This window comes from Trachinotus anak, unplaced genomic scaffold, assembly GCF_046630095.1.
Source record: "Trachinotus anak isolate AG129_WGS33_773 ecotype Australia unplaced genomic scaffold, CSIRO_AGI_Tana_v1 ptg000032l, whole genome shotgun sequence".
NCBI classification, from domain to species: domain Eukaryota; kingdom Metazoa; phylum Chordata; class Actinopteri; order Carangiformes; family Carangidae; genus Trachinotus; species Trachinotus anak.
The window spans coordinates 21,617,598-21,643,657 of NW_027273883.1; the positions used below are offsets into that span (position 1 = coordinate 21,617,598).

Genomic DNA, 26,060 nt, shown 5'->3' on the forward strand with positions numbered 1-26,060 from the left:
GGTATCACGCATATCCAGTGATTCATGCTCAGAGGAATTACTGTAAAAACTCCCAAGTGGATGATGCTGGTTCTACGAAACCTGAGGTGGATCTTTTCTAAGGTGTGGGTAGGCAGTGGGACCAGGCTCAACAACAACCTGCTGCTCCAGAGCCGTAGGTTATGGTGGTTATGGTGATATAAGAGTTGCCTGTTTTATCTCTTGATTTCAGTTTTTTAATGGCCCCTAAATTGAATTCTAGGCAAGATTACATAACCGAAGTCTCATATTTGTGTTCTTAACTTTCCGAACTTTCTCTGATTAAGTTTTCTTCGATTATCGGACTCCAGACATAAGTCCACCAACTCCTGAGTGGTGTGCTGTGTTTACACTCCATTTCTTTCTGTTTCAGCTCGATTCATCACTTAGCTGTCATGCAGAGATGTTATGTGGGTAGAATTTCAATATGCTGCTTAAATTATAATGTCCTTTTGTTTCTCTGCGGTTGTTCAGCCGCCCCAGTTCAGGTAATGTAGCCAGTAGCTTCCACCCACATGTTGTTTACACATCATCCGCATGTTAATTTGTTTGCTCTGCCTGGCTGTATGAGTAATGGTGGATGGAGTTGATTCCTGTGTGTTTCGAATCTCAAACAGCCCTTAAGCTGATGAGGTGAAGAGTCACTTAGGGAGACTACAGAAACACGTAAACACACACTACTGCTCTCTCTCTCTCTCTCTCTCTCTCTCTCTCTCTCTCTCTCTCTCTCTCTCTCTCTCTCTCTCTCTCTCTCTCTCTCTCTCTCGTTCTCTGTCTCTGACTCATAGACGAGTTGGTAAAGGTGCAAGATTGTATTTCTTATCTTTATTTAGGCCTGAAATAATACCAGAGATGTCCTTATGTGTGTGCCATAGTGTCAGATTTGCATAGTCATACTTAGACTAAATTAGAGATATTTCATTATGAATTTCTTTTTTCTGGCTAAATTATTAAATTGATTAAAAAAATGTCAAACAGGAAATCAGTTGTAACATACAAACCTTTGAGCCAGTTTTTGAACTAAATCCTTCTGCTTGAAAGATAATGATTTCACGGTCCACTGCCGTAACCAGCCTCAAGCACTGCTTTAAATGGTCTGATTTTAACAAAAGAGAGTAAGAAATGAGGATGCTGAAAAAAAAACCCACAGCCATCACTACTTTCATTTTATTTTGAAGTTATTCATTTACATTCTAGAAATGACAGTTGTGAACATGTCAAATCGTCATCAGTCTGTCCAGCCTCCTGTTTGACCTGACCTTGACCTTCCCGTCAGGTGAGAGGCCCTACAAGTGCACGCATTGCGGCAAGGCTTTCAACCAGAAGGTGGTGCTGCAGACTCACATGGTGAGACACACTGGAGAGAAACCTCACCTCTGCATGTTCTGCCCCGCTTCCTTCTCCCAGAAGGGGAACCTGCACTCCCACGTACAGAGAGTTCATTCTGAGGTAGGAACACAGTGCTGCAGGTTCAAATACTGACTTCACTCCTCTAATACTGCATTGGAAATGTCTGTGTGTGATGTGATGCCTTCTGTGTATTTGGGTATCGTAGCAATAAAATTGGCTTCTGAAACCAAAAGGCTGTTTTGTACCAGTGTAAACAGATTTGAGTTTTCTTTTAGTTGCTTCCAGGTAGCCTTCCGAATTTCATGTCAGAAAGTTTCTGTCACTGAGTTAATGAGAAAGAGGAGTGCGACAGATCCATCACTACCTGAATCCTCCCTAAATCCTCAGAGAACTGAGCAACAATTAGAAATAAATCTTACTGATTTGTTTTCATTGTTATGACAACAGAGAGATTATCTTCTGCCTCTGTTCTTTTGAATTTTGTAGCTGTTTATTATCTGTGTAAGACAGAGGGGACAGGAGGAACTTCTGCATATTTATCACTAAAATCGTATTTATTCATTAAACAGACAAGCCAGTCTTCCCCTATGAATTTCTTAATGCTAATTTAATGAGAATTGGTTTTTTTTCACTTACTTTGGCAATTTCTTTAACTACCTGTGAGAGACTTGAGATCAGAGCAACTACTCAGATTGTACCATTGCTGTCCTTCTTATTGCTACTATAATTGGAGAGATATTTGTTAATGAGGCCTTTCAAATGACACCGAGTTTGTCTGGTTCGGTTGTTCCTTTGTTTTTTCCCTGCACATATACTGTGTGATATACGGTAATACTGTATATCTGTGTACTGAGCGGTTGTTGAGAAAAACAAAATGCAGACAGACTCTTCCATTTTAATCAGATCGATTATAAGTTTACTTACCCAAGTACTGCACAGTTTTAAGGTACTTGCACTTTACTTGAGTGTTTCCATTCTGTTTATATTTCTACTCCACGAACCACTTTTTAACTCAAGTGAAAGCTATAGTGACAGTGTTCCCAAACTGTTTGGCTTGTGATGCTTTACAATGAAGCAGTGTCTCATATAACTTGATTGATTTTAGACTAAAGTATTTTACCAGGTTTTGGTCATTTCCTTTATTCTCGTTATTTTGGTCATTTCGGTCTCTCTTTATGCACCTCCTCCACTCACTCACTAAATTGCCAACCCTCCTGCTCACAGCTTGTTACACCGAATGCAGCAGGACATCGTGCCATATTGTTTGTGTGCTGGAAAGGGAATGGGGTGAAATTGCAGCTTTTTGTTCCTCATTTGGTTTTTCGTCTTTGTAAGCACTTCACAGCAGCCAATTTTAAAGGACCCTCCTCATTTATCCATCCTAATTTAGCCTGGACTTTGGTCTCTAATGGTCTCTCTCTGTCACTGGGGTCACTTCCTATTAGTCCCAAACCGTTGAAAGGTCTAAAGAATTGCACACATCAAAGTCCTCCCCAGGTACCTAAATGTTCATGTTGAGAGATAATGAATTCTCCTATTTCTGGATGTCCATTTGTAAGGTTTGTTAACAAAGTCAGTTAAAGGGGGGAGGGAGGGGGGGTAGCTCCTAGTTTCCTAAATAATATTAACAACTGGTTTGCGACACCTGAAAAAACTAATGAGATTCCCTTCAGTCTGAGCTATATGTTGCATTGAGTGGTAATGAGCTAATGTTAGCATGCAAACACACCAAATTAAGATGGTGAACATGGTTAATAATGTACCTGCAAAACATCAGCTTGTTAGCATTGTTATTGTGCATCGCTGGTGTCAGCTCAAAGCCTCACTGTGTCTAAGTACAGCCTCAGAGAGCCGCTAGTCTGGCTGTAGAGTCTTGTTAGTTGATCCCATACCACGTTCTACAGTGGTAAATATTTTATCTTATCTTTATTTTCAGATAATGTAATAAATACACTCAGCTAAAACTAATGCAGTCCAATATGATAGTCCTGCAATAAATCCTCATGAAGGTTATAATATTCCATTTTTGTTTTTTTAGAGAGCTGTTGAGTCAACTGTAGTCATTTTGGAGGCTGCAGTTTGTGATACCAGGTGTCTCAGGTGTTTGTGTTATTTTGTTCATCCCATTTATATCAGTGGGGAAGGCTAAATAGCAGAAACCTCAGTTTTGTTAGTTTTAGACAGTTTTACCTGATAAACTGACAACAGAGTATACTTTTAGTGATTGTAGTTTCGCAGCATGAATTGAGGCTACACAAGATTTTTAGAATTACATTACAGCCTTATTTTAGAGAAACCTTTTTTTGTAAGTGAGCATTTTGAAAAAGTGGACCACACATGCTAAACTGTCACGTATCAATGAGAAGGTAGAAATCAAAATCCCACGTACTGTAAAGTATACTGTTCAGAGGTGTAGTATTTATCATTTATCATCGATAAGGCAGTGTAAATCACTGAAGCCTATATACACAATGAAATGAGTAATCTTCAGACTACTGAAAGTCCTTTAAGTCTATAACTAATTTCCAGCTGGCAATGTCTTCTCTAATGGACTTGAAATCTTTTATTGTAGACCATAAACAAGTTGAAAATGTTCTTCATTGGGTGATAAAACCCAAATTTGCAATTAATTTATAATTATCTGTACATATGTAATGACCAAAAAAGACTTTCAAGCTGCTGAATTAGTTAATCATCTGAAAAAGAAAGACAGGAAGTTGGTGCGACCATGCAAACATATCTGCACCTCATTGCAACAGTGTTGGTGTTTTAATGGTATTTCATTTAGAATTAACCTGAATCTGAATAAAACGCCTCACACTTAATTCACTGTGATGAGTGGTCAGATTGAATTCATACTTACAAGAGCACATTTGATGGATAGTTTATCCCTTGTGTTCCAGTACACCTGGAGAAAAAGTGTTTGTTCATTTGCATAAAATGTTTCATGATCGTTTTCTTTGAGTGGTTCAGTTGGTCAGATGACCCCGAGTTCAGTTTGTCTTGCACTTTCTCTTTGTCTCTTTAACAAAATAGGAGCGAATGCATTGAAGTTTTTTTTTTTCCTCTCGCTTGCTAACTTGATTGTGTATTCCCTGCTAAAAGCCTGTGATGGGGCCAGATGATTGAATTACCACTGGAAAGCCAAACAGCAGAATAATTTGAATAATGCATCTAATTTTTGCAAGTGTTCTTCAGCTTTCCTGTCCCAGATAGAGTTTGTCCTGATTGACTGACGTTATGAATAAATCACAGTCAGGCATTTTTTTTTCAGTAGATTTGATGAGCAGATGCATACTGAGGAGCCAGGGGAGGAGAATGATCATGGTTGATAATAAAGTGTTTGGTCATGTAGGGTGTAGGCATGTTGAGACTATAACACTGTCTGTATATGACTGGCATCTAAAATCTTTGCACATCACAAATTCATGTACAAAAATGCAGAAAAAGTAGTTTTTCCATTAATCTGTGATCAATAATCAGCTGCAGAATATGAGTCTAGAAACAGTCTACAAGTCAAAAATTGAGCTGAATTTTATATGAAGCCGCAGTCCGGTAAATTTATGGCATTTAAATTTGTATATTATAAAAGTCATAAATCACTAAGTTCCCTCAAAGCACTGCATCTCAGAAAGTGATGTACAGATTTTTAAGAATGAGTCCGTAGTTATATATGTGTATAGACTATAAGTAATTAGCAGTTCCAATAGCGTGGGTTTAGATTTCTAAAAACTTCTAAAAACACTCCTCCCCCCAAACCTTTCCCCATCTGGATTAAGGAGATCTGTGTCTGACCATTTCTGTAACTTTCATAAACCTGTGATGTGACATTCACACTTCAAAACCTTTCAGTGCTTCAAATTCAGTGGACACTTCAACTGCTTTTGCCTGCTTTCACTTCTTACAACTGACACCTTCATTGATTTCACCTGTTTTGAGTTTTAAAACTTCAACAAACACTTTCCACCAGTTTCAGTGCTTTGAATTCAACTGACACTTCAACTGCTTTGAGTGCTTGAACCTAAGCTACAACTCTGATATATTTCATGTCCAAAGGATTTACTCATTGAGACACTGTAACATGTGTTTGCACTTGGACTTGCCAGTATAAGCAAGCTCCCTTAAATTTTCTACTTATTATTTTATACCAAAAAATGAAATAATGCATCAGCACTACCAGGATTCAGTTTATCCCCAGTCTGAAACACTTTTCTACTTCCTTGATATGTGACCCCATTGCTGCCTTCAATTTCCTGAAAATATAATGAATTTTTTAATATCCTTTATCCCCAGATCTCTCTTGCTCCCATCAACCACCAAATAAGTTTAAACCTCACACACAATTAATGACATCAGATCATGACATCCAAATATCTTCCTATACCTATCTATGTTCATTATTTCCGTCATCTCCTCCCTCTTCTTTCTCCATAAACAGGATGTCTGTCCTGTTCTTTTCGTCATTGTTGCCATATCTGCCTTCACTCGCACTTCACTCTTCACTGCCTCCTCCTATGAAATCTTTCACAGCTCTGTGCACTCACATCCTGATTACCACCACAGTGAAAACACACTTCTAGGCCTCATGACAATGAGGCCTAGAAGTGTTGCAAAATGACAATCTTCCTGAGTCCGTCCGTCCTTTCCAATATGTTCTGCACATGTGCACGCTCATCCTGAACCCAGCTGCCACATAGCCATCATCATGGCGCTGAGGGCACCTTACTGGAGCTCTTTCATTTGTCCTCACACTCTCAAAAAAACACTCAAGATTTATCCTCTGTTGTGACTCTAGCGTTCACCCACCTTCAAACTCTCTTCACCTCCTGTAAACAATCTGTGACCACTGACGCTGATCCTCCACTTTACCTGCATTATGTCCTGCAGGGAAAAGGAATCAACCTCCCTCATTCTTAGAGTTTGTATTTGGTGGCGCACTCAACAGTCACATTTGTTCTCGTAGATTTTTTTTTTTGGACTGCTTTGCAGTTTTTGTAGAATCACTTAAAACTTTGTTTTCTACCCACCACTTACTGTCACTCAGTTATGGATGTCTTGTCAGTGCGTCAGTTTTCAAACTATTTTTCAGCATCTTACTCATGCCCACTCAGTTTCTCGGGCCCCTAGGTGGAGGTTGAAACTCCAAAAATCTGCCAAACTCTATCAACTGTCCCTGTATCTGCTCTGGACATTTGCTTCCCTCAAGCTTCCCCCAGGCAAATTCAACAGGTTTCTATCCAAACATCAACACTGCTTCCTTCCCATTTCATATTCAGTGGTTATTATACTACTGGCACTTATTACTAAGATGGACAGATATAAATATGAATATTATGTTTGAGGTCTGGAAGTAAATGTATCCAAAGAGGGATGGCATATATTTGTGCACGCCAGTTTGCATTGCTTATATCAAAATAGAAGAAATTAGGAGCCACCAGGTGGAGTTATTCACAAGAGTAACATTTCATCACAATATTTCATCATTCCTACTTATCTTGTTATAGATAAAAATAAATGACTCAATAAGAGGTGTAAGTACTCATTTATTCTTGTAAATGAAAGCCCACACCTTTGAGCATTTCTTGAGTTAACCAGTGGGAACACTGTAAACACCAGCAGTCTGTTTTCCTATTGATAAACAAAATACCAGGAAAGAGGCAAATATATCAGTGTCACTTTCACTTCTTAATCAAACAGTGTACACTGATATAATCACCTTCATGCTGACACTTCCACTATCCAGTATTTACAATTTCCCATTATGTTTTGAGTTTATTTGGTGTTTACCAGGTGCTAATGATCAGCTGTTATCAAACCCAATATGTACAACACTGACAATTTTTCTGACACGTTTTCTGTACAGACCAAATGCAGTATCTTCATATCTTTAAGGTGATATATGAAAACCAGTTACTAATTACTCTGAAGTGGAGATCCATTATTAGGCTGATTTTAATTGTCAGTACTCAGTATACAATCTTACAAAGCCTTGTAAATAAATAATTATCTTTAGTGGGCAAAGCTGGAACATCAGCTGAGCTCTTCCAACTCAACTGGGCATGGTTCTGTATTTCTGTCCAGATAGATTAAGAGCTGAATACCCAGACCTCATTTTATTTGGGACTGTGACAGCTGGAGATAGTATCTTAATACATTTCTTTCTGAAAACTCAATATTTGTTTCATGACTAGAATAACTCCTTGGAGGAGAGCTTTAACAGCAAAACTTATGCAGAGCAGCCAGGGATAATTTTTTTTGATCTCTTACAGACGAAAGGGGTACCACTGTTCCCATGCATGGACTGCAGCTGTGTTTTCAAGAAGCTGGGAAGTCTGAACGCCCACATCAGCAAGATGCACATTTCCGTTATTGAGGTCCCATCCAGCACTCCGGTAAGAGAGCAGCGTGTAGAAAACATGAACAAAAACTTTGTTACCCTCCCTCACCCCTGCATCCACTTTGAACACACTCAGGTAAATTGAATCTCTTGACCCTGCTGGATAATGAGATATACTGGAGTTCTTGCCGCACAGTTAGTTGTGATTTATGTTGGTACTGAAGTCAGCGGCTCTGTTTCCCATCACAGAGGGAGATTAAGTTTCTCATGTGATGTTAGTGGCTAAATGACATGAAAAGATTGCTTTGGCATGGATTTTACTTAGTTTACTTAATTTTTCTTGTCTGCTTAAAATCTGACAATCTTACAGTCTCATTTTACAATTGTCTTTTCTTTTTTCCTGTGTTAAGTAAGTTGCTATCATTCAGTTTTGACTGAGAATGAGAATTCAATTTTCTTTTAAATGGAAATGAGAAACAAAGTAACAGGGGTATATGTTATGCCAACAGCAGAAAAAACAAAATGCATATACCTGTTAAATAATTGATTTATCGCTTTAGTTGCTTCAAAAAAGTCTATTGTCAAAATAGTTGGCAGATTTGATCTCTCATGGTATAATTCGTGTTTGTGTTTGTCAAAATTCAGGCTTTTATTTCCCCCACAACATGTTGCTCCTTTTTTACTGCTTAGAAAACACACATTTTCATCTTTCTCTGTACTGTTACATAACAGTGCGGCTTTTTTTTTTAATCTATTGGCGTTTCATCACGCTCCATTGCCAAAAACTCCTTAGCTTCTTCAAATCTTCAGCTTCACTTCCACAGAAAGAGCAGCACTCAGCTCTGCTGTTTGACATTTTCCCTTCTGCTATAAACCAGTAAAGCAGATCTGCCAACTTTGGCCTGGGCATGGAGTCTAAAGTGCAGTATCGAGCCTGCCAATCTTCTCAGTGATGGTCTTGCTTGTCTATAACAGTGGTAATCACACGTCAACATTGTTAGGTAATGATTTGGTCATTAATTACAAATTATTATTTGGAGGTGAGTGATGTTTAAATGCTGCCGTTCACAAACACACACACACACACACACACACATACACACACACACACACACACACACACTAACTGAACACTTTATTAGGAGCAAATTCAGTGCAATGCATAAAATCATGCAGATACAGGGCAGGAGTTTCAGTTAAGCTTTACATCAAACATCAGAAAGGGGAAAAATGTGATGTCATTGACTCTGACCGTGGCGTGATTGTTGTTACCAGATGATGGGCTGGTTTTAGTAAACACATAAAACCATCTTGTGAGCAGCAGTTGTTGATGAGAGAGGTCAGAGGAGAGCGACTGGTTGGTGCTGACAGAAAGGCTACAGTAACTCAGATAACTACACTTTACAGCTGTGGTAAGCAGAAAAGCATCTCAGAATGAACAACACGTCAAACCTCGAGGCAGATGTGCTACAACAGCAGAAGACCACTTCAGGTTCATTTCCTGTCAGCCATGAACATAAATCTGAGGCTGCAGTGAACACAGACTCACCAAAACTGAAGGGTTGTAGCCTAATCTGATAAATGTGTGGATTTCTGCTGAAGCATACAGATGATAGGATCAAAATTTGGCATCAGCAGTATGAATCCATGGACCCGACCTGCCTTGTGTCAACAGTTTGGGCCTCTTAATACCAATCAATCATCATTTGAAATGTTAATGCACCATGTCACAGAGCAAAATCATTTCACACTGGTTGCATTAACATGGGAATTAGTTGACCGTACTCATGTGGCTTCCACAGTCACCAGATCTGAATCCAGAAGAATACCTCTGGGATGTGGTAGAACAGGAGATTGGCAGCATGAATGTGCAGCTGACAAATCTGCAGAAATGATGTGATGTAATCAACATGGAGCAGAAACAGAGGAAAGTTTCCAACATCTCATAGAATCCATGCCACAAAGACTTGAGTCTTTTTTGAGAGCAAAAGGAAGCCCTGCCCAGTATTAGTTTGGTGTTCCTAATAATGTGCTTGGTGAGTGTATGCACACATGACCAGAAAGGATCACACTGTATATGTAAACATAACCACTGTCTGTACGTATGGCATTGTCTTTGTTGGCATGATGCGTGATATATCAAAGAGTCAAAGCTTAGGTCACTAATTAACCTTTTGGTTGAATAATAGCCGATGCTTTGCTAATTTTATGCTCCACAGAATTCCTAATAAAATTAATCAGCTGTCAGATTATGGCCTGTCCTGGCCTGTTGTCACATAGGTCCTCGTCTCCTTTCTATCCTCTTTCTCCTTCCTTTTCCCCTCTTCTTCCCCCACAGGAGACAGAGACGACAGGTCAGGGTCCGGGAGGGTCAGAGGGTGGCGAAGGGGTGACAGATGTCATCCAGCAACTCCTAGAGCTGTCTGAACAGGTCAGCGGGGAGACAGCCCAGCCCCAACCTCCAGAACCAGCTATTGCCATGGAAACTGCCATCAACCAGGATATCTTGCAGGTGAGGGAGAGACATTAACACACACACACACACACACACACACACACACACTAAATGTATTAGATGATCAGAACAAAACCCAGTAGTATTCGGGACCCTGCAGGTTGATTGGGCACACATGCCTCAGACCTAGCCTATATAATTCAGCTCCAGTCTGTGAATGGGACATCCTCTCTTGAAGATATGAGGATGGACAGAAACTACTAATATGGAAAATTCTCCTGTCTGTCTTTCTTTCTTTCTTTCTTTCTGTGTGGGATGCTGTCATTTAGGCAGAAGAGCACGCAAACACGAATGCACAGATCCACATACACACAGACATCAAGAAACTGTCAGTTTAGAGTTTAAAAAGCCATTAGAACCATTTGTACAGAAATGATTGAGATGGCAATTGGAGGGCCCACAGTGGGAATATATTCAGACACAGAGAAAGAGATGAAAAGAAGAAACGTTTTGCATAATCTCACTAAAATGTCCCTCAAATTGTTTGAAACCAAATGATATGCACTGTCAAGCTGCTTTCCTCTGGTGAGTGAATGGCAGGGAATTTCACAGTGGGTGGATCCCTCCAGGTGAAAGGAGACAGTATAATAATGGCTTTGCACCAGGAAGTTTTATGGATGAGTACTGAGGGGGAGTTGAATAGAGCTGCCGCTCTGCAACAAAATAGGATGTGATTATAAATGAGCTTTGATTTCAGACCTGTCTTTATTGTTATGACCAGTTTTTTTCGTTAGTATTCATCACATAATCACCATACCTCATTGCTGGAAATTTTATAATAAAAATCCATTGCATGATTTGGTTTTAATATTTTTTTCTTTTGAATTTATTTTTGATAATTTTGTTTATGAATTCCATAACTGTAGTTTTACTGCACATGACGGCATCTTTAAATTCTGGTGTGGCCTGTGAGCAGATTTCTGTTGTTTCTGCAGCAAGCTCTGGAGAACAGCGGGCTGAGTGTGGTCCAGCCGCAGGGTGACATCACACCCAGAGAATCACAGAACCAGACCACAGAGGGCGCTGCTGTAGAAAGCAAGAAAGTACAAGGTCCAGACAAACCGGTCAGGGAGAAGAAAAGGAGCATTTTCAAGAAACCTATACAAATGCCAGGTAGGGAGTACATTCCTTGAATTGAGTTTTTGGCTCCCTATGAATTAATGTTCAATAAGTTCCACAGGCTTTGTAATTACTGATCAACTTAACTTCTCTCTTTTGAGAAATCCTCAAATGAAACACTGTTACAGAATAGATTACTCAATAAATCCATTAGTAGATCAACAAAAAATATTCCAGTTACAATTCACCTGACTGTTTAATGAGTTCAGTAATTTACTAAGTTAATATCAACTCATTTACAGATTGAAAATATATTAAAAAGATTTGCTTGTCTTATCTGTATTCATATGATCATTTAATGTCTTTTTTTACTGGCTGCTGTTCAAATGAAATAAGCAAATTTATCATTTCTTTCTTTTCCCCATTTTTTAATTTTATTATCAGAGTAATCAATTATTTACAAAGAAAACAAATGAGCTGCAGCATCATCCAACTGACACAAACAGTGGACAGCTGCTTCACTTTTGTTTGTTTTTTTCCCAGGCTCCATCAGGGAAGAGAATGGTGTTCGCTGGCATGGCTGCCCATACTGCTCCAAGGAATTCAAGAAACCAAGCGACCTTGTTCGCCACATCCGCATCCACACCCACGAGAAGCCTTTCAAGTGCAAACAGTGCTTCAGAGCTTTTGCTGTCAAGAGTACCCTCACTGCACATATGAAAACGCACACGGGTATCAAGGCCTTTGAGTGTCAGTGCTGTCTGAAGTGCTTCTCCACTTCTGGCAGCATGAAGGTACACATGCGGCTACATACAGGTGAGAAGCAGGTCCACTTTATGAAAGGGTTGCACTTAAAGCCAAAATGAAATGAACACTTGAGCGCACTTTTTTCACTTTACTGGCTTATTCCTCTTGTCACACCATACACCTGTTATGCCAGCATAGTATTTGCATAGTTTAAATGAGACATACATGAGCTTTCAGCATAATGTTTTCATTTTCCTGGCAGCCTCTATCATTTGGTATTCAGCTATATGTTTTTATGATAAATTATACAGCAAATTACAAAAGCTGGACCTGTGTAGATATATTGGTGCTGCTTCCGATAGAAGCTTCCTCTGCATTCATGTGTTTGCAAACATTCTGTATTTGCCTCTTCTTTGAGAATCTACCTTAAAGAATCTTCCCCTGGACATGAGATGTCAGCTTTAGTGTTAATAAGCAAAACTGTAACAGTTTGAGTACTATGTGCATCTGTGCATTAGTTTTTGACCCTCTAATTGCTATGTAATAGCACTGTCTCTGTCAGGTGTTTGATCATGTGTTAGCTCTAAGCGAAGGCTTTTGATAAATCTGTTGTTAGCTGTATTTCTCACTGAGGCTTCGTGCTTACACAGTTTCATATCTGTGTCACTTTTCCTTGTGCTGTAATTTGGTTCCATAGAAATATATATTGTCTCCTGGTAACTAAAAGGCTTTGTAACCTTTTGTAGCCAAAAATTAAATAAAATTATAAGAGCTTACATTTTTGGTTTATGTGTGAGTTTCATATTATTTGTTTAGATTGGCGTAGGGATAGTGACTCTTACATTCTTATCAAGCTTGTGTAATTTCAAGCTTCATTTTGTAATCTTTAGATGTGCATATCAAAGTACACATTTCAGAATCAGTCTAATTCTCTAAATATTAATTCTCCAAAAGTGCTGTTTTTCCCCACTTTTCCTAGGTGTGCGTCCTTTCCCCTGCCCTCACTGTGACAAGATCTTCCGTACATCGGGCCACAGGAAGACACATATTGCTTCTCATTTCAAAAGCCTGCAGCAGAAGAAACACAAATTTCCACGGAAAACCAACAAAGCCAAAGTGTCAAAGAGTAATCTACCTCTGCCTGATATCCCCCTGCAGGAACCCATCCTCATCACTGACTTTGGTAAGAGCATGTGCTGGCAGGCACATAGGGCAGTGTTGGACCTGAGAGTACACATAGACACACTTTCTCTGGTGTCCTTGTGTTGCATTGTTCAGTCACTTTCTTGCTAATGTTTCTTCATGTGTGTTGTGTGTTTCTACACAACATGAAATCTGTCTGTTCTCACAAATTCTCATTCACTTGTTTTAATTTTGCTTAACAGGCCTCATCCCATCCCAGAACCCTCGGCTGGCTTTCCAGCAGTACCTGGAGGTGGTGGGCAATGACCGGCCTTATAAGTGCCAGTTCTGTAGTAAGGCCTATAAGAAATCAAGCCATCTGAAACAGCATGTCAGGTAAGGCTTCTTTATAGCACTGCATGTTGCATGATTCAAAACAGTAGGATTTTTTTTAGGGCTAATAATATATTTTTTGATTATTTCTCAGATATTTGATAAATGTTTTTTATATCCATCATGTTAAATGTGACAGTTTTGTACGAAAATATTAAAAATAAATCAGATAATACCTTCTGCAGCAATTTTTGTTTGAACCAGGGTTGACAACCTATGAAACCACACTGAAAGCTAATTCATATAACTCTCTATTTAAAGCCTCTTGAATTTGCTAACAACTTGTACATATAGAATTATTATTATTAATAAACTATATAAAAATACTCTGCTATGATTAACAATTTGTTGAACATGGTTTCATAGGAAGTGAAAAAAAATCAAAAACAGGGGCTGGAAAAACATCTATGCTTACTTTCTCATTGAGAAATCTGCATCAAGCCTTATGCCCCGCCCACCATCAATGCTCGCACTAGGTTGACATGTGACAGAGCATAGTGTATCAAGATGGTATCATTTGTAGTGGTTGTGTATCATTTTTCCACATGATAGTGGTACTTAATGTGGTGTGGCAAATGTGATGTAGTGGGAGAACAAAAGGTGACCAAGGATGGAGCCTTGGGGAATACCAACCACCACTGATTCTGTTTAATAAGATTTAAATGCCCAGAGAGTAAACCCTGCTGATGTTGGTGATTCCTTTCCACCACTCTCCAAAATGTCCGCTTAAAGTTTTGCCCAAGAAGAAGAAAGTTTACCATTTACCATTTTACAGAAAATGGACTGTCCTCTACAACTGGGAGATTGATGGAGTCTTCAAGAGGGCAGAGCATTAAATCCCATAAATCTGTTCTAAATGGTTCTTATAAACTTAGCCTCATGTCAGACAGCTACTGAGAATAGTGTTTAGCTCAGTAAATTTACTTTAGCTTAAGACTTAAGCTCATCGACTGCCAGGGGATGAAGGAGCAGAGAGGGAGAGACAGGACAGGGTGAAGGGATGGTATAGAGTTGTTGGCAGGTGGATAGAGGAGAAGCAACTGAGTCATATTCAGAAAAGAGGACCCCCCATTTCCCCATTAAACAAGAATCCTCAAAACAACCTATTCATACATTCTTATTCCCATTCAAGTGAGTGGCAAAGTGGTCTCATACTTTCAGACCCTACTGTAGATGAGCAGGACAAGGACTTTGTTCAAGTAACTTTAAAATACCCCTGTCAGCCATTCATAAAAATAGAACGTTCATACAGCAGCACTAAAAATGATAAGTAGTCTAATCACTCTGCTCTAATCTATGTATCTCTGTCTTTCCGACTCTGGCATTTGCATTATGACAGACTTCCAGCATTTGTCTTCATTTCAATATTGAGAGGTTAATCTAAATGATGATGCTGTCACCCTTGCAGCGCCTTTAGACGGTTAGCGCCTCTCCATTTGTCTCCTTTGTTGGCAGATTTAGATTAATGGCTCATATCTCAAATAGCGGATCTAAATCTGCCACTGTTTGCTCCTTAATTCACTGATGAAACTGGAACGGCAACCCTAACCTAAAAAAAAAACAAAAGACCATGGCGTTTGATTCATGTTCACCAAGTCATAAATTGTCAGGGCAACTCCCACCACCTTTTCCATTTTCCTGAAGTGATAACAATGTTTTCTCTTCAAATTGTTTGTTCTCAAGAATGTGTTAAATTTTTCTCTATAAATATTAAACAGTTTAGATTGTTACTATTAAAAGCAGTCACTTCAGTTAAAAATATCAGCACCAGCCATCAACAAAGTCATATTAAAAAATATAAAAAATATCCTACTGCTGTGTACTTTGTGTGTCCCTTAAAACTAAATACTGAAACTGCAGGTTTTTTTTCCTAACTATTACCCTCTTATCATCACAGGTCTCATACAGGAGAACGACCCTACAAGTGTCTGCAGTGCAGTCGAGGTTTTGCCTCCTCTGGAGTGCTTAAAGCCCACATTAGGACACACTCAGGCCTAAAGGCGTACAAGTGCCTGATGTGCGACACGACATTCACCACCAGCGGCAGCCTGCGACGCCACATGACCACCCACAGTGATCTACGACCTTACATGTGCCCCTACTGCCAGAAGACCTTCAAGTCGTCGCCCAACTGCAGGAAACACATGAAGACACACAGGTTTGGGCTTTGTCAGTGTGTTTGTTTGTGGTTGCATGTTCTTTTGTGCACTTTTTACCATGTACGAATGAATGTGGTGACAAGAAAGTTGTATACAGTCCAGAAAGAAGAAGTATAGTTACATACTAAAATATAAAAAGCAGTAATGCATCAGTATCATCGGTATTTTAGATCCCATGATCTGCTTTTCTTGTTCTACCAAACCAGGTATGAACTGGCCCAGCAGCTGCAGCCCCAGTCAACAGAAGACCCACTAGGAGCAGCAACTGTGGCCCATGATATGCAAGTTGAAATAGAGGGCGACTCCCTCCAGCAACCACCTGTGACCTCAGCAGAGCAGCAAAGCATGCTGGGACTGGGCCAGACAGAGGTTGTAAATGGAGGTCAACAAGTGACACTGGAGGCGCCTCTGAGCGATCAACCACTGGTACAAGGAGAAGGTGGGAACAGCTTCTGTGTGAATCTTTGAAGCTCTGAAAATGTTCATGTTAATGTTCAAAACTGCAACTGGAGAACCTTTCGTCATTGACACTGAGAAAATTTAAAAGAACTTTCCTGTTAAGACAGGACACATACAGTTATATGTAGCAATACAAATATCTGGCTTTCTGAATAAGCCCACAGAAATCTTTCAAACCCATCCTGGCGTGATCAGCCTCTTCTATGCCAACAGTTTGCTCAGTATAGGTCACTGAAAACATCTCTGTATTTCAGATACAAACAGGTCCATTCAGTTGTAATATTCTTCTGTGAAACAGTTTCTTCTGAAAGCTCTGTGTTCTTCATAATGAGCTTTTTGTTGCTGCTACAGCACTGGCTTTTCTAAAGCAACAAACTGTACTAGTTTTAAAATACATGTCCTGCAGTCAGGTTCAGCCGTCTTGACCCCAGCTATCTATATTTGAGGACATTTTGATAGTGTATAGACTGAAGTTTACTGTGCATACAAAGAACCTACAGTGTTAATATTTAAAGGAGACGAGTTAACAGGATCTGTTTCTCTGTGTTGACAGACTCATATGTGACTACCCAACATGCTTTGCCTCAGAATATCAGCCAGTTTGAGACACCAGCACTTCCTCAGCCTGCCTTCGACCAGCAAGCTCTAACTCAAGGTACACACACACACAGACACACACACACACACACACACACAGCAGGATACGGCAACAGTTTTCAAAATATTTTGTCTGTAAATGATGAAAATATGCTACTGACTGTGGATGTTATGTATAACAAAGAAGTCTGTCTGTGTAAACTTTTGTTTCCTCTCTTATTGTGCAAATTTTAAATTTTCTTACTTACACAAATTGTCGCAACTCATTTATAGTTGTAGTAATTAACCTGCAGTGTTTTCTGCTGTAAGAGTTAATTGATTATGCGGTGAGATATGCCGGCTTCAAGCAAACACATAAGTAACTCAATTTAAGGATAAATCAAACAGTCAAATAATCAAACAGGGAATAAAATCAAACAAAAATATTAGTGATAGAATAAACTTTGCAGCTGCACTAGGGAGAGAGCAGTGATTGGTGTGAAATTGGTGTGAAAAAGCCAGATTTGGTTCTTTTCCCACAACAAACAGAACAGTTGATTAGGTCATATTACATGTGCCATCTGAGAAAGTGTCCTGTAGCTGTGTGTCTTTATTCTTTCATCTCTGCTGTGTAACTCTGAAGCCATTGCACTGTGCTGAAACATATGGTTGCCTCTCTACTCCCACCAACTAATTCACCATATTCCCACTGTGCCAAATGACTGTCGTTGCCAGCCTGGTTACAGTGTTATCAGAGCAGTGGACTTTGGGCGGCTGCTGCAGGCAGGGTAGCAAACTGAGCAAACATCTGTGAGGCAAATCTAGCTCTTTCATCCCCTCAGGGGGCATGTATCCTTTTTATCTTACCAGAACAGACCTGGAGTTTCATCACTTTCGGGTCCAGGCCATATGGCCTCGAGTGTCATCAAATTTTCAAGGGTGCAGACCTGGAGGCAAGAAGACTCATGAGCATCTAATCATATTTTAACTCCCAGTGTACTGCTATCATGGCTAAAGCATTATAATGCAGTTTATAATGCAGTTGTAGTCCTAAAGTTTATGATACTGATCCCTGGGGGCTTCTAGGGGAAAGCCTGTATTGTCGTGCTTTGTTTTAGGTTCACATATTGGCTCTGCAGCAAAGGCAGTGGTCTGTAAACTGCCACAGAATGTATGAATACTGAGCACCCACACTACCCAACATTATAAACCTTAGCACCACAACAACAGCCTGTGGGCTGTTTTCCTTTATAGATTATACAGTAGTTACTTTGTGTGAAGCACTTTGTTTTATTCAGATGTGGGCATAAGGTGAAAGTGTTTGAAGAACAGAAACAGATTTTAAGTTAAACAGCCTCTCAGTTATTATTATTATTATTATTTATATTCAAAAACAGGAAAGTTGTAGGATTCTCTGTCTGTAAATGAGCCTTTGAGTGGATAACTCTATTAATCTCCCGAGGAGAAACTCATATGGTCAGCCATGCACAGTAAGACATGACAGAAGATACACAAGTCAGACAGCTTACAGTAGACAACATGGTGAATGAAATGCTGCCACAGCGATATGAAATGTACCCACAAAGTATATATTATAAGAAAATATAAGTGAAGTTCAGGAGGCCCTACATGAAAAAAACAACATATTAATACAATACAATCAACCAATAAATAATACATAAGTGATGCAGCCAGTAGAAACAGGCAGTGAATATGAAAAATAACCTTTAAGATTAACAAAGCAAAAAGAATACATACAGTCCAGACCCTTGGACAGATACTGATACCATCACAGATTTGGATTAAAGTACATGAATGAGCAGATTTAAGGTTCCAGGATAAAGAGGTGTGATAGGTTTGATTGGCCGAGTCAGTCACCTGATCTCAGTCTGTCTGAGCTGCAGTCCACTTGGTGAAGAGCAGACTAAAGACAGAGAGACTAAGACTCATGTTAGGGTAGAGGGAGGCAGCAGTGAGAGGGCATCACCAGCGTCTGCTGACGTCTAGAGATCAAAGACTCCAGGCTATCACTGACTGCAAAATATTTCCCACAAAATATTAAATTAAATTCCATTTTGTTTGACTTCATTGGTATCTGTCCAATTACTTTCGAACCCGTAAACTTTGGACACTATGTGTTGAAAGATCTCCCACACAGGTCTTTGTATGTTGCTGCAAACTCACTCAAATTAAAACTGAGACTTGACACTTTAATGTGGTATCCATTATTTTATTTCATGAATTGAGTGGGCAGAATCACAGAGCCTGAGGAACAAAAATGTGTAACTGTCAAAATACTTATAATCTGGACTTTATAAAAATGAGAACTCAGAAATTACTTTTGAAAACACAACCTCTATGTCAGAAAACAGGCAAATATCACTTGTCATTCATATCTTTTATAGCTGTGGGCATGCAAGACCCTCTAAATTGTTCTGTGGAGCATCTTTCTATCAAAAAAACTGTGATTCAACCCACTTTTTAAACCCAATAATAGAACCAGCCTTTTGATTTATTTTGTAATCCTGTTCCTATCGTTGGTGGTGATGAATTACCCCCACATAAAACAGCCTGAAACAAGACACTGGACACAACACTGAAGGAATACATAAATAAAACTGAAAGAATACATTTAAAAGTCTCTTTCTAGCAGGCTTTGTGGATATTTGCTGAGGAAATAAAACAACTTGAACTGTGGCTCAAACACAGCATTAACATTTTCTGACCATTTCCATTATCACGCCTGTTTATTAAACGCAGGGGTTTTTTTTACATGCTGTGACAATCCACACCAAGCAAACAACAGTTTCTTTTAATAAACCTATAAGGAGCAGAAGAAAACAGTAATTATGGAGATCCTCCCTCCAATAATGTGTAGCTGTTTAAGATAGCACTGTCAGCTTCTCTAACAACCATACCACCAGCAAATGACTTACTAATACAATGCTGACTATAGACACACACAGTGTTACAGTACAGGATCATTAAAGCAGCAGTCAACTGAACTCTAGTCACTGCTTTTCTGTCTATCAGTACATTACATTACATTCGTAGTTTGTATGTTTTTTTTATACTGTTACCATGCAGAAATAATTCAATTAAAACAACATACATGTAAATATTCTACATGCTAAAAATCTTAAATGTAAACATGTCTGTCTTTTCATTCTGGGAAAGTGGTCTCAGACTTTTGGAACCCACTGTATATAATAATCAACATATATTGACAGACTTTGGGATGGATATATATTTATGTAACATATTGCTACAATATGAGCATTCATACATAGACATACATATTTGAATGGGCTAGAGATTTATGTCAATATATGAAATTGTTCAAATTTCTGATTAGTTTGATATACAATTTTTACATGTTTTTATTTAATATGTACATATATTTCATATAAAGAAATTCAATATATGTACATATATTACATTGTGTATGGGTTTGCAGACAGCGTTTTTGCAATAACAGATTCAAGACTGTAGATCATCCAACATATTTCTGCTGCAGACCATAATCCCAGTGCTGGCCAGTAATTATTGTCAGCAGTCAACAGTTTCAATGAGTGAGTCTGCTCGAAGTTCACTATCTCAAAATCAACAGAAGTTTCCCTGCCTGCTGATGGACCAAGGTTCTGCCTGTTATTTTGCTGTGTTGTGTTGAACTTGGTTTAACAGTTTCCAGTTATTATTTTTGCTTAGACAAAGATTTAAGCTTTATTGATTTATCACCTGCATTTGTGCTGAGCTGCTTTTCTACCTGCTGAGTGTTTATTCAGTTGAAAAGTAAATCCCCATTTTGCTTTTAAAGAGAATTCTGTATAGACTCAATATTGCAATCAACCAGTGCTCATACTCATACTAATCTGATCAGTAACTCCATCGACTGATTATTGCCCGTGCGTTCCCTCCAGGCTTCACCATCACTGAATCGAGCTACAATCAGTCCCAGTTCTCCACCGTCCAGCAGCTGCAGGATTCCAGCACCCTGGAGTCTCAGGCCTTGTCCTCCAGCTATCACCCACCCAATCTGCTCCACGTTCCCAGTGCTGAGGTGGTGAGTGGCTGCTTAATCCTTACATCCGTTCATCTGGCTTTCACTTCTCAGATCTGATTTAATATGGTCACTGAATAATTTTTAGTAAACATATTTAAGAGTTAATTCACTCCAGTGGTTTATTCATTTGGTCTTGATCTTGAGCCACAGGCTCCCTTTCTCATTGAGGTAATAACCAGATTAAATTTAGGAGTAATTAGCTGCTGGGATTTACATATTGATGTCACAAAAATTGATCTTCTTGAAATTAAATGAAGGTATTTTTTGATTCATTTTATTTACTTTATTTTGGTTCTAATGGGTATTAAACATAACACAACTAGTGACTTCGACATTTTGGAAAATATAGTATCCATATTTGTTTTCTTGATAAAGTTTAATGACAGGATTGACACCACCTTCATGTTTGTATGCTGGGGCAGGAAGCGATTGGCCTAGCCTAGCATAAACACTTAAAACTTAAAAGTGGACAAACTGTTTTAACTCCAGAAGCAGTTCTGGCTTGTGACCTCAGGTGAAACCACATATTGTCCTTTTTTGATATTTCTGTCTGACTAAGGATTAAACAAGATACAACTTGTTAATTAATGAGCTTTCGAGGTGCTGGTGGGTGTATTTCTGAACATCTGCAGAGTCCTGCCAGCTTCTCCCCGTTGTTCCACTTGTCACTAGATTCATACGTATTATACACACACAGGAGTGGAATCAGTCTTCTCATAACAAAATGTCAAACTATCACGGTATCTGGATCAAACTGAATAATTTCTTTGAAAATGTATTTCTGCTTTGTGTTTGTTGATTTAGACGAATGGGCTTCTTCAGCAGAGCAGCCAGAATGAGCTTCAGCTGACTGAGACACAGGACTACCAGGACAGCAGTGAGGACAACACCAAGAGAGCCTACAGGTCTACTTCTGTGTTCTGTGTGTGTGTGTGTGTGTGTGTGTGTGTGTGTGTGTGTGTGTGTGTGTGTAACCCTCTGTAAAAGCACCAGTAGTAGTAATCAAAGCTTTAAGTCCCCTGAGTCTTCCTCTACGATCTCTACACACCTTTATTTCTTAAAGCCTATTTCTACCTTGCTTCTTGAAAGATCCTCTCAAAACTCCCTCAGAATAGATGGAGGGCATGAGTGAACTGTAATCCTTGGATCTCCTCAGCAATTTTCAGTAGGTAATTCCAGCATCTGGCGGGGCCATTCGAGGACATTCAGTGACTTTCCCAAAACTCCCCCTGCTGTCTTGGCTGAGTGATTTGAGACGTGCTGAAAAGTGAATCCTGGCCCATTTTGAGGTTTATGCTCTGTTCATTGCCTCCTCAATCCTTACTCATGCTTCCACTTGTCTGGATCCTGCCATAGGTACACTCCACTGTAGATGTGATATTAACCATGCTATGAGAAAAACTGGTTTTCAGTTGGCATTCAGGCCATTTTTGTCCCATCAAACCAGAAATTCTGCTCTCAAAGTACTTTTCGAGCAGTTTGGCAAACTCCAGCTAACTCAGGAGTGGCTGCTGTCTATATTCATTCCACCTTTTAGGCTTGATTGCTCTGCAGCACTCAGGCCTGATGAGCCGTGGTGCTGTGGGGATGGTTTTCTACCTGACATGTTCTCCCATCTCGGGACAGGAACTTCTGCCAGTCTCCTCTTTGTCTTTTCACATGTTCACCTTCTTGACTGAAGTTTCTCTCTCCCAGATTATTGGCATCAGCTTGTCATATTTTATCTCAAAGAGCTAAGGAGAGTTACTTGGTTTTAATGAAGACAAAGCAGTGTCCTAGCTGCTCTGTCCATACTAAACTGGTACAGCCCGAGGTTTTGTACTGATGTTTTCTTATTGTTTTGCTGATCTCTTTCTGACTATTCTGCTCTCTGAGATGCACCATGGGAATGAGTCATTTTAATCTTATTTGCCGGTTTGGTGGCTTTTAGTTTTCCCACCATGCACTGTTTCCATTGTGTTTTTGTGATCTATAATATCCAAACAAATTTTGAATCACATTAATGATACACACTATCATAAACACCAAGCTTGGGGAAGTGGAAGGTGTTGTTTACAGCTTTCACACTGACTGCTTTTATTACTTCACCTGCCTTATTATCAGCATCTTTCATTTCAACCATTTCCCCAGACTTCTGCCCCAGAGAGACGTTCATGTTTGCTCAGGTATCTCAGGCATCTCCACATTGTGTAGTAATCACTTCTCCATCTATATATCACACCAACCAAGAACTTTTCAGAATATTACACACCTTTGTCAACGGTAGAAACATGACTTGCAGAGCAAAAATAAGCCACATACATCTTTTTAATGAATTTATTTTAATTCTTTCACGCGATTTAACTTGAATAAAAAACTAAAAAAACAAAAAGCAAACTTTTAAGACCCCTGCAACATCTGAAGTAGTATTTCCCCTCTAGACTCTGACAAAACCAAGCCTTAGAGAAGAACAGCAAGAATGACATCAGTTTAATATTATTGCAGGTCTAGTGAGGATAGATGGTAAACGTGGAGGTTCTTCTGCCCTTCACAAACTTTTTTAATCAAAGTTCACGGCAGTAAGAAAAGAAAAACACATCCAGCAACACTGTAAAGTACAGAACAGAACAATTGTCTTGATGTTGGTTTCATGGCAGCAGCTTCATCACTTAGTTGGAGCAGCACGGAGCCAGTCCATCTCTGTTTAAACAAAATACCAAATAACTAGCTATGTTATTATTGTTAGTGTGAGCTAGTTATGCAATAAACAGAACAAAAAACTAAATCGAATGAATTTTTGCTGTGACCTCACTTCGCCTTTAAAACTGCACCACTTCCCCTCAGTACACCTCCACACAGTTTCTCATGGTACTTGGCAGGTGGGTCGTTCCATGCGTCTTGGAGAACATGCCAGTTCCACAGTGGATTTAGGCATTTCATCTGTCTCTTCATGTAAACCCAGTCTGAGGGATGGTTTCACATTTTTGTAAATGCGCTTAACTTGCTTAATCAACAAGAGTTAAATAAGAAGATCGACACCACTCTCATGTTTGTGTGCTAAGTATGTAACTGTCTGAGAGCGACAGTAAAGCCTAGTGAGCAGTGTATATGTGTTGTTTTCAGTATTAAATCAACTCATGTAAATTCAAACATTATTATTTGATTTACAGTTACATAACATGACGTTTACGTGACATTTGAAAGGCAGGCTAAACGGTTAGCCTGCCCTGGGATTGTGCTAAATTTCACCAGTTATCAGACTATTAACCATCAAACATGGACAACAGACAAGATCATTGACTGGTGGATTAAGATCGGGTCAATTAAAAGAAAATCAAATGAAACCTCTGACATAATGGACACAATAGACAAGAGACTCATAGCGTGTTTGATGACAAATCCGACCAGTTTTCATGTGTGTGATAAGCACCACTTGCTGCCAGTTGCCGATAATTAAAACTCTGCTTCATGTAGAGGTGATCAGATAATGGAGTGTTTGAGCGGCGAAACCCTGATTCGATTCCTGGCCAGCTGAACTCTTTGCTGAATGTCACTCTCCTACTCTCTATTCCCATGTTTCCTGTCTCTCGTCACTGTCCTGTCCAACAAAGACATCAGAATGCTCTAGTAGGCCCTATATGTTTTGGAGATGTTTGGGGATTTAGGTGGTCCGTGAGTTTGATTTTAGTTGCTAAGTGGTGCTTGGTCTGAAAAAGTTTGAGAAACAGGCTTAGAGCTTAAGAGCAGGGGAAAACAACTAGTCTTGTACTGTACAAAAGAAAAAACAGTCTGTCTCTCTGCACCTCTAAAGCTGATGAATTAGCGTGGTGTATCTTGTTCTTAACACATACAAAAACTAAACAGAGAAGTGACACATTGTGGTTTTATGGGTGATTATGTGCCTGTGTCTCCACAAACACATTGTAACAACAAGACCACAGGAAGTAACTGCGCCCAGCCAAGAAACAGTGCAGCACATATCCACTCATTAAGCCAAAATGTATCGTTTTTAAGTTTTATTGTTTTTTTTCCCCCTGTGTTTTACATCATTTAGGATTTTTTTTCTCAATATAAATGTTGCAGCTATCCTCATCAACTTGCTATGACAAGTATGTGTTGTCAAAATGTTTCAGAGTATGACACAGTATAATTAACACCTGCCCACACAGCATCTGCCTTTGCAGCGAACAAACAAACAAACAAAACCTTTATTTCACCTGCCAGCTGCTTTGGGGACAGTCGACACTTGGCTGTCATCATTTCTGCTGAACGGTTCCGAGGAAGTGGCAATGAGTTACTTCATTTGGGTTTTGTTGGTGCTTATGATAAGTCCTGTTTGTTTGTTGTGCACATTTGTGGAGTCATTTAGCATTCCCTTGAGTTGTCAAAGAGGCTATCAGGTTCTGAAAGAGTTTGACAGAAAAAGGGGTTTGGTTCAGAAACTGCTGCACAATCCTTAGAGACCATAGTTTTATTTGAATATTCTTTAAGATACCCATACTCTGACATTTGATAAACACACATAAATTCATGCCATGTTCAATTTTGGGAGTTTACAATATAGTTTTCCATTAAAAACAAACAGTCCATCATCAGCCCAGTTTGCTACAGCATGGGACTGTAAAGAATTACATACAGTTGAGCATCAAATCAGCTCTTTTGGTATTTCTGAGAAGTAAACCCCAGCCACTGATCTGTTTTTTCCCTCTTCAGGTGCAATTGGTGTAATAAAGGCTTCAAAAAGTCAAGCCATCTGAAGCAGCACGTGCGCTCCCACACTGGGGAGAAACCGTACAGATGTCACCTCTGTGGACGAGCCTTTGTGTCAGCCGGGGTCCTGAAGTCCCACCTCAACACACACACAGGTGAGCTTGCTTTATAAAGGTGCTGATAAACCTTCAAATGTCTTCCCGACTTAATCCCAATTTTGAAGGTAATGAGCACTATTAAATATACTGTATCATATTCCTTTGTATTTAAAAATGTGAAAAAAAATTCAAGCTGGCACATTGTGAGTAAAATAATGGATTACCTTATCTCCCCAAGCCTGGTCCTGCATTCCATTCATACCAAAGTAACAAATTAAAAAGGGTCTCATTAAATGTGATGAATTGATTCATAATCAACCTTTCCTGTGAGCTCTGCAATTAAAGATCTTGAGAAACAGTGGAAAAAAAGAGAATACTCTGTATAGAGAAAAAAAGGTCATGATCAAAATTAAGTTTTTAGAAAATGTAGAAATGACTTGACAGTTACTAGAAGTCTTTGTTTCGTAAGTTTTGT

At 39.3% G+C, this 26,060-nt stretch overlaps 1 protein-coding gene across 1 annotated transcript in view; it reads left to right on the forward strand.

Annotated features, from left to right (window-relative positions):
* The window catches only part of LOC139613393 (zinc finger protein 236-like), a 64,534-nt gene that overhangs the window by 6,615 nt on the left and 31,859 nt on the right, over window positions 1-26,060 (forward strand). The window contains exons 6-18 of the mRNA XM_071470006.1: window positions 1,295-1,467; window positions 7,638-7,760; window positions 10,044-10,217; window positions 11,156-11,333; window positions 11,823-12,095; window positions 13,006-13,209; window positions 13,412-13,544; window positions 15,439-15,699; window positions 15,907-16,139; window positions 16,713-16,814; window positions 20,656-20,798; window positions 21,603-21,703; window positions 25,491-25,642. Coding sequence (XP_071326107.1) covers window positions 1,295-1,467; window positions 7,638-7,760; window positions 10,044-10,217; window positions 11,156-11,333; window positions 11,823-12,095; window positions 13,006-13,209; window positions 13,412-13,544; window positions 15,439-15,699; window positions 15,907-16,139; window positions 16,713-16,814; window positions 20,656-20,798; window positions 21,603-21,703; window positions 25,491-25,642 — 2,250 coding nt within the window. The remainder of the gene's footprint in view (window positions 1-1,294; window positions 1,468-7,637; window positions 7,761-10,043; window positions 10,218-11,155; window positions 11,334-11,822; window positions 12,096-13,005; window positions 13,210-13,411; window positions 13,545-15,438; window positions 15,700-15,906; window positions 16,140-16,712; window positions 16,815-20,655; window positions 20,799-21,602; window positions 21,704-25,490; window positions 25,643-26,060) is intronic.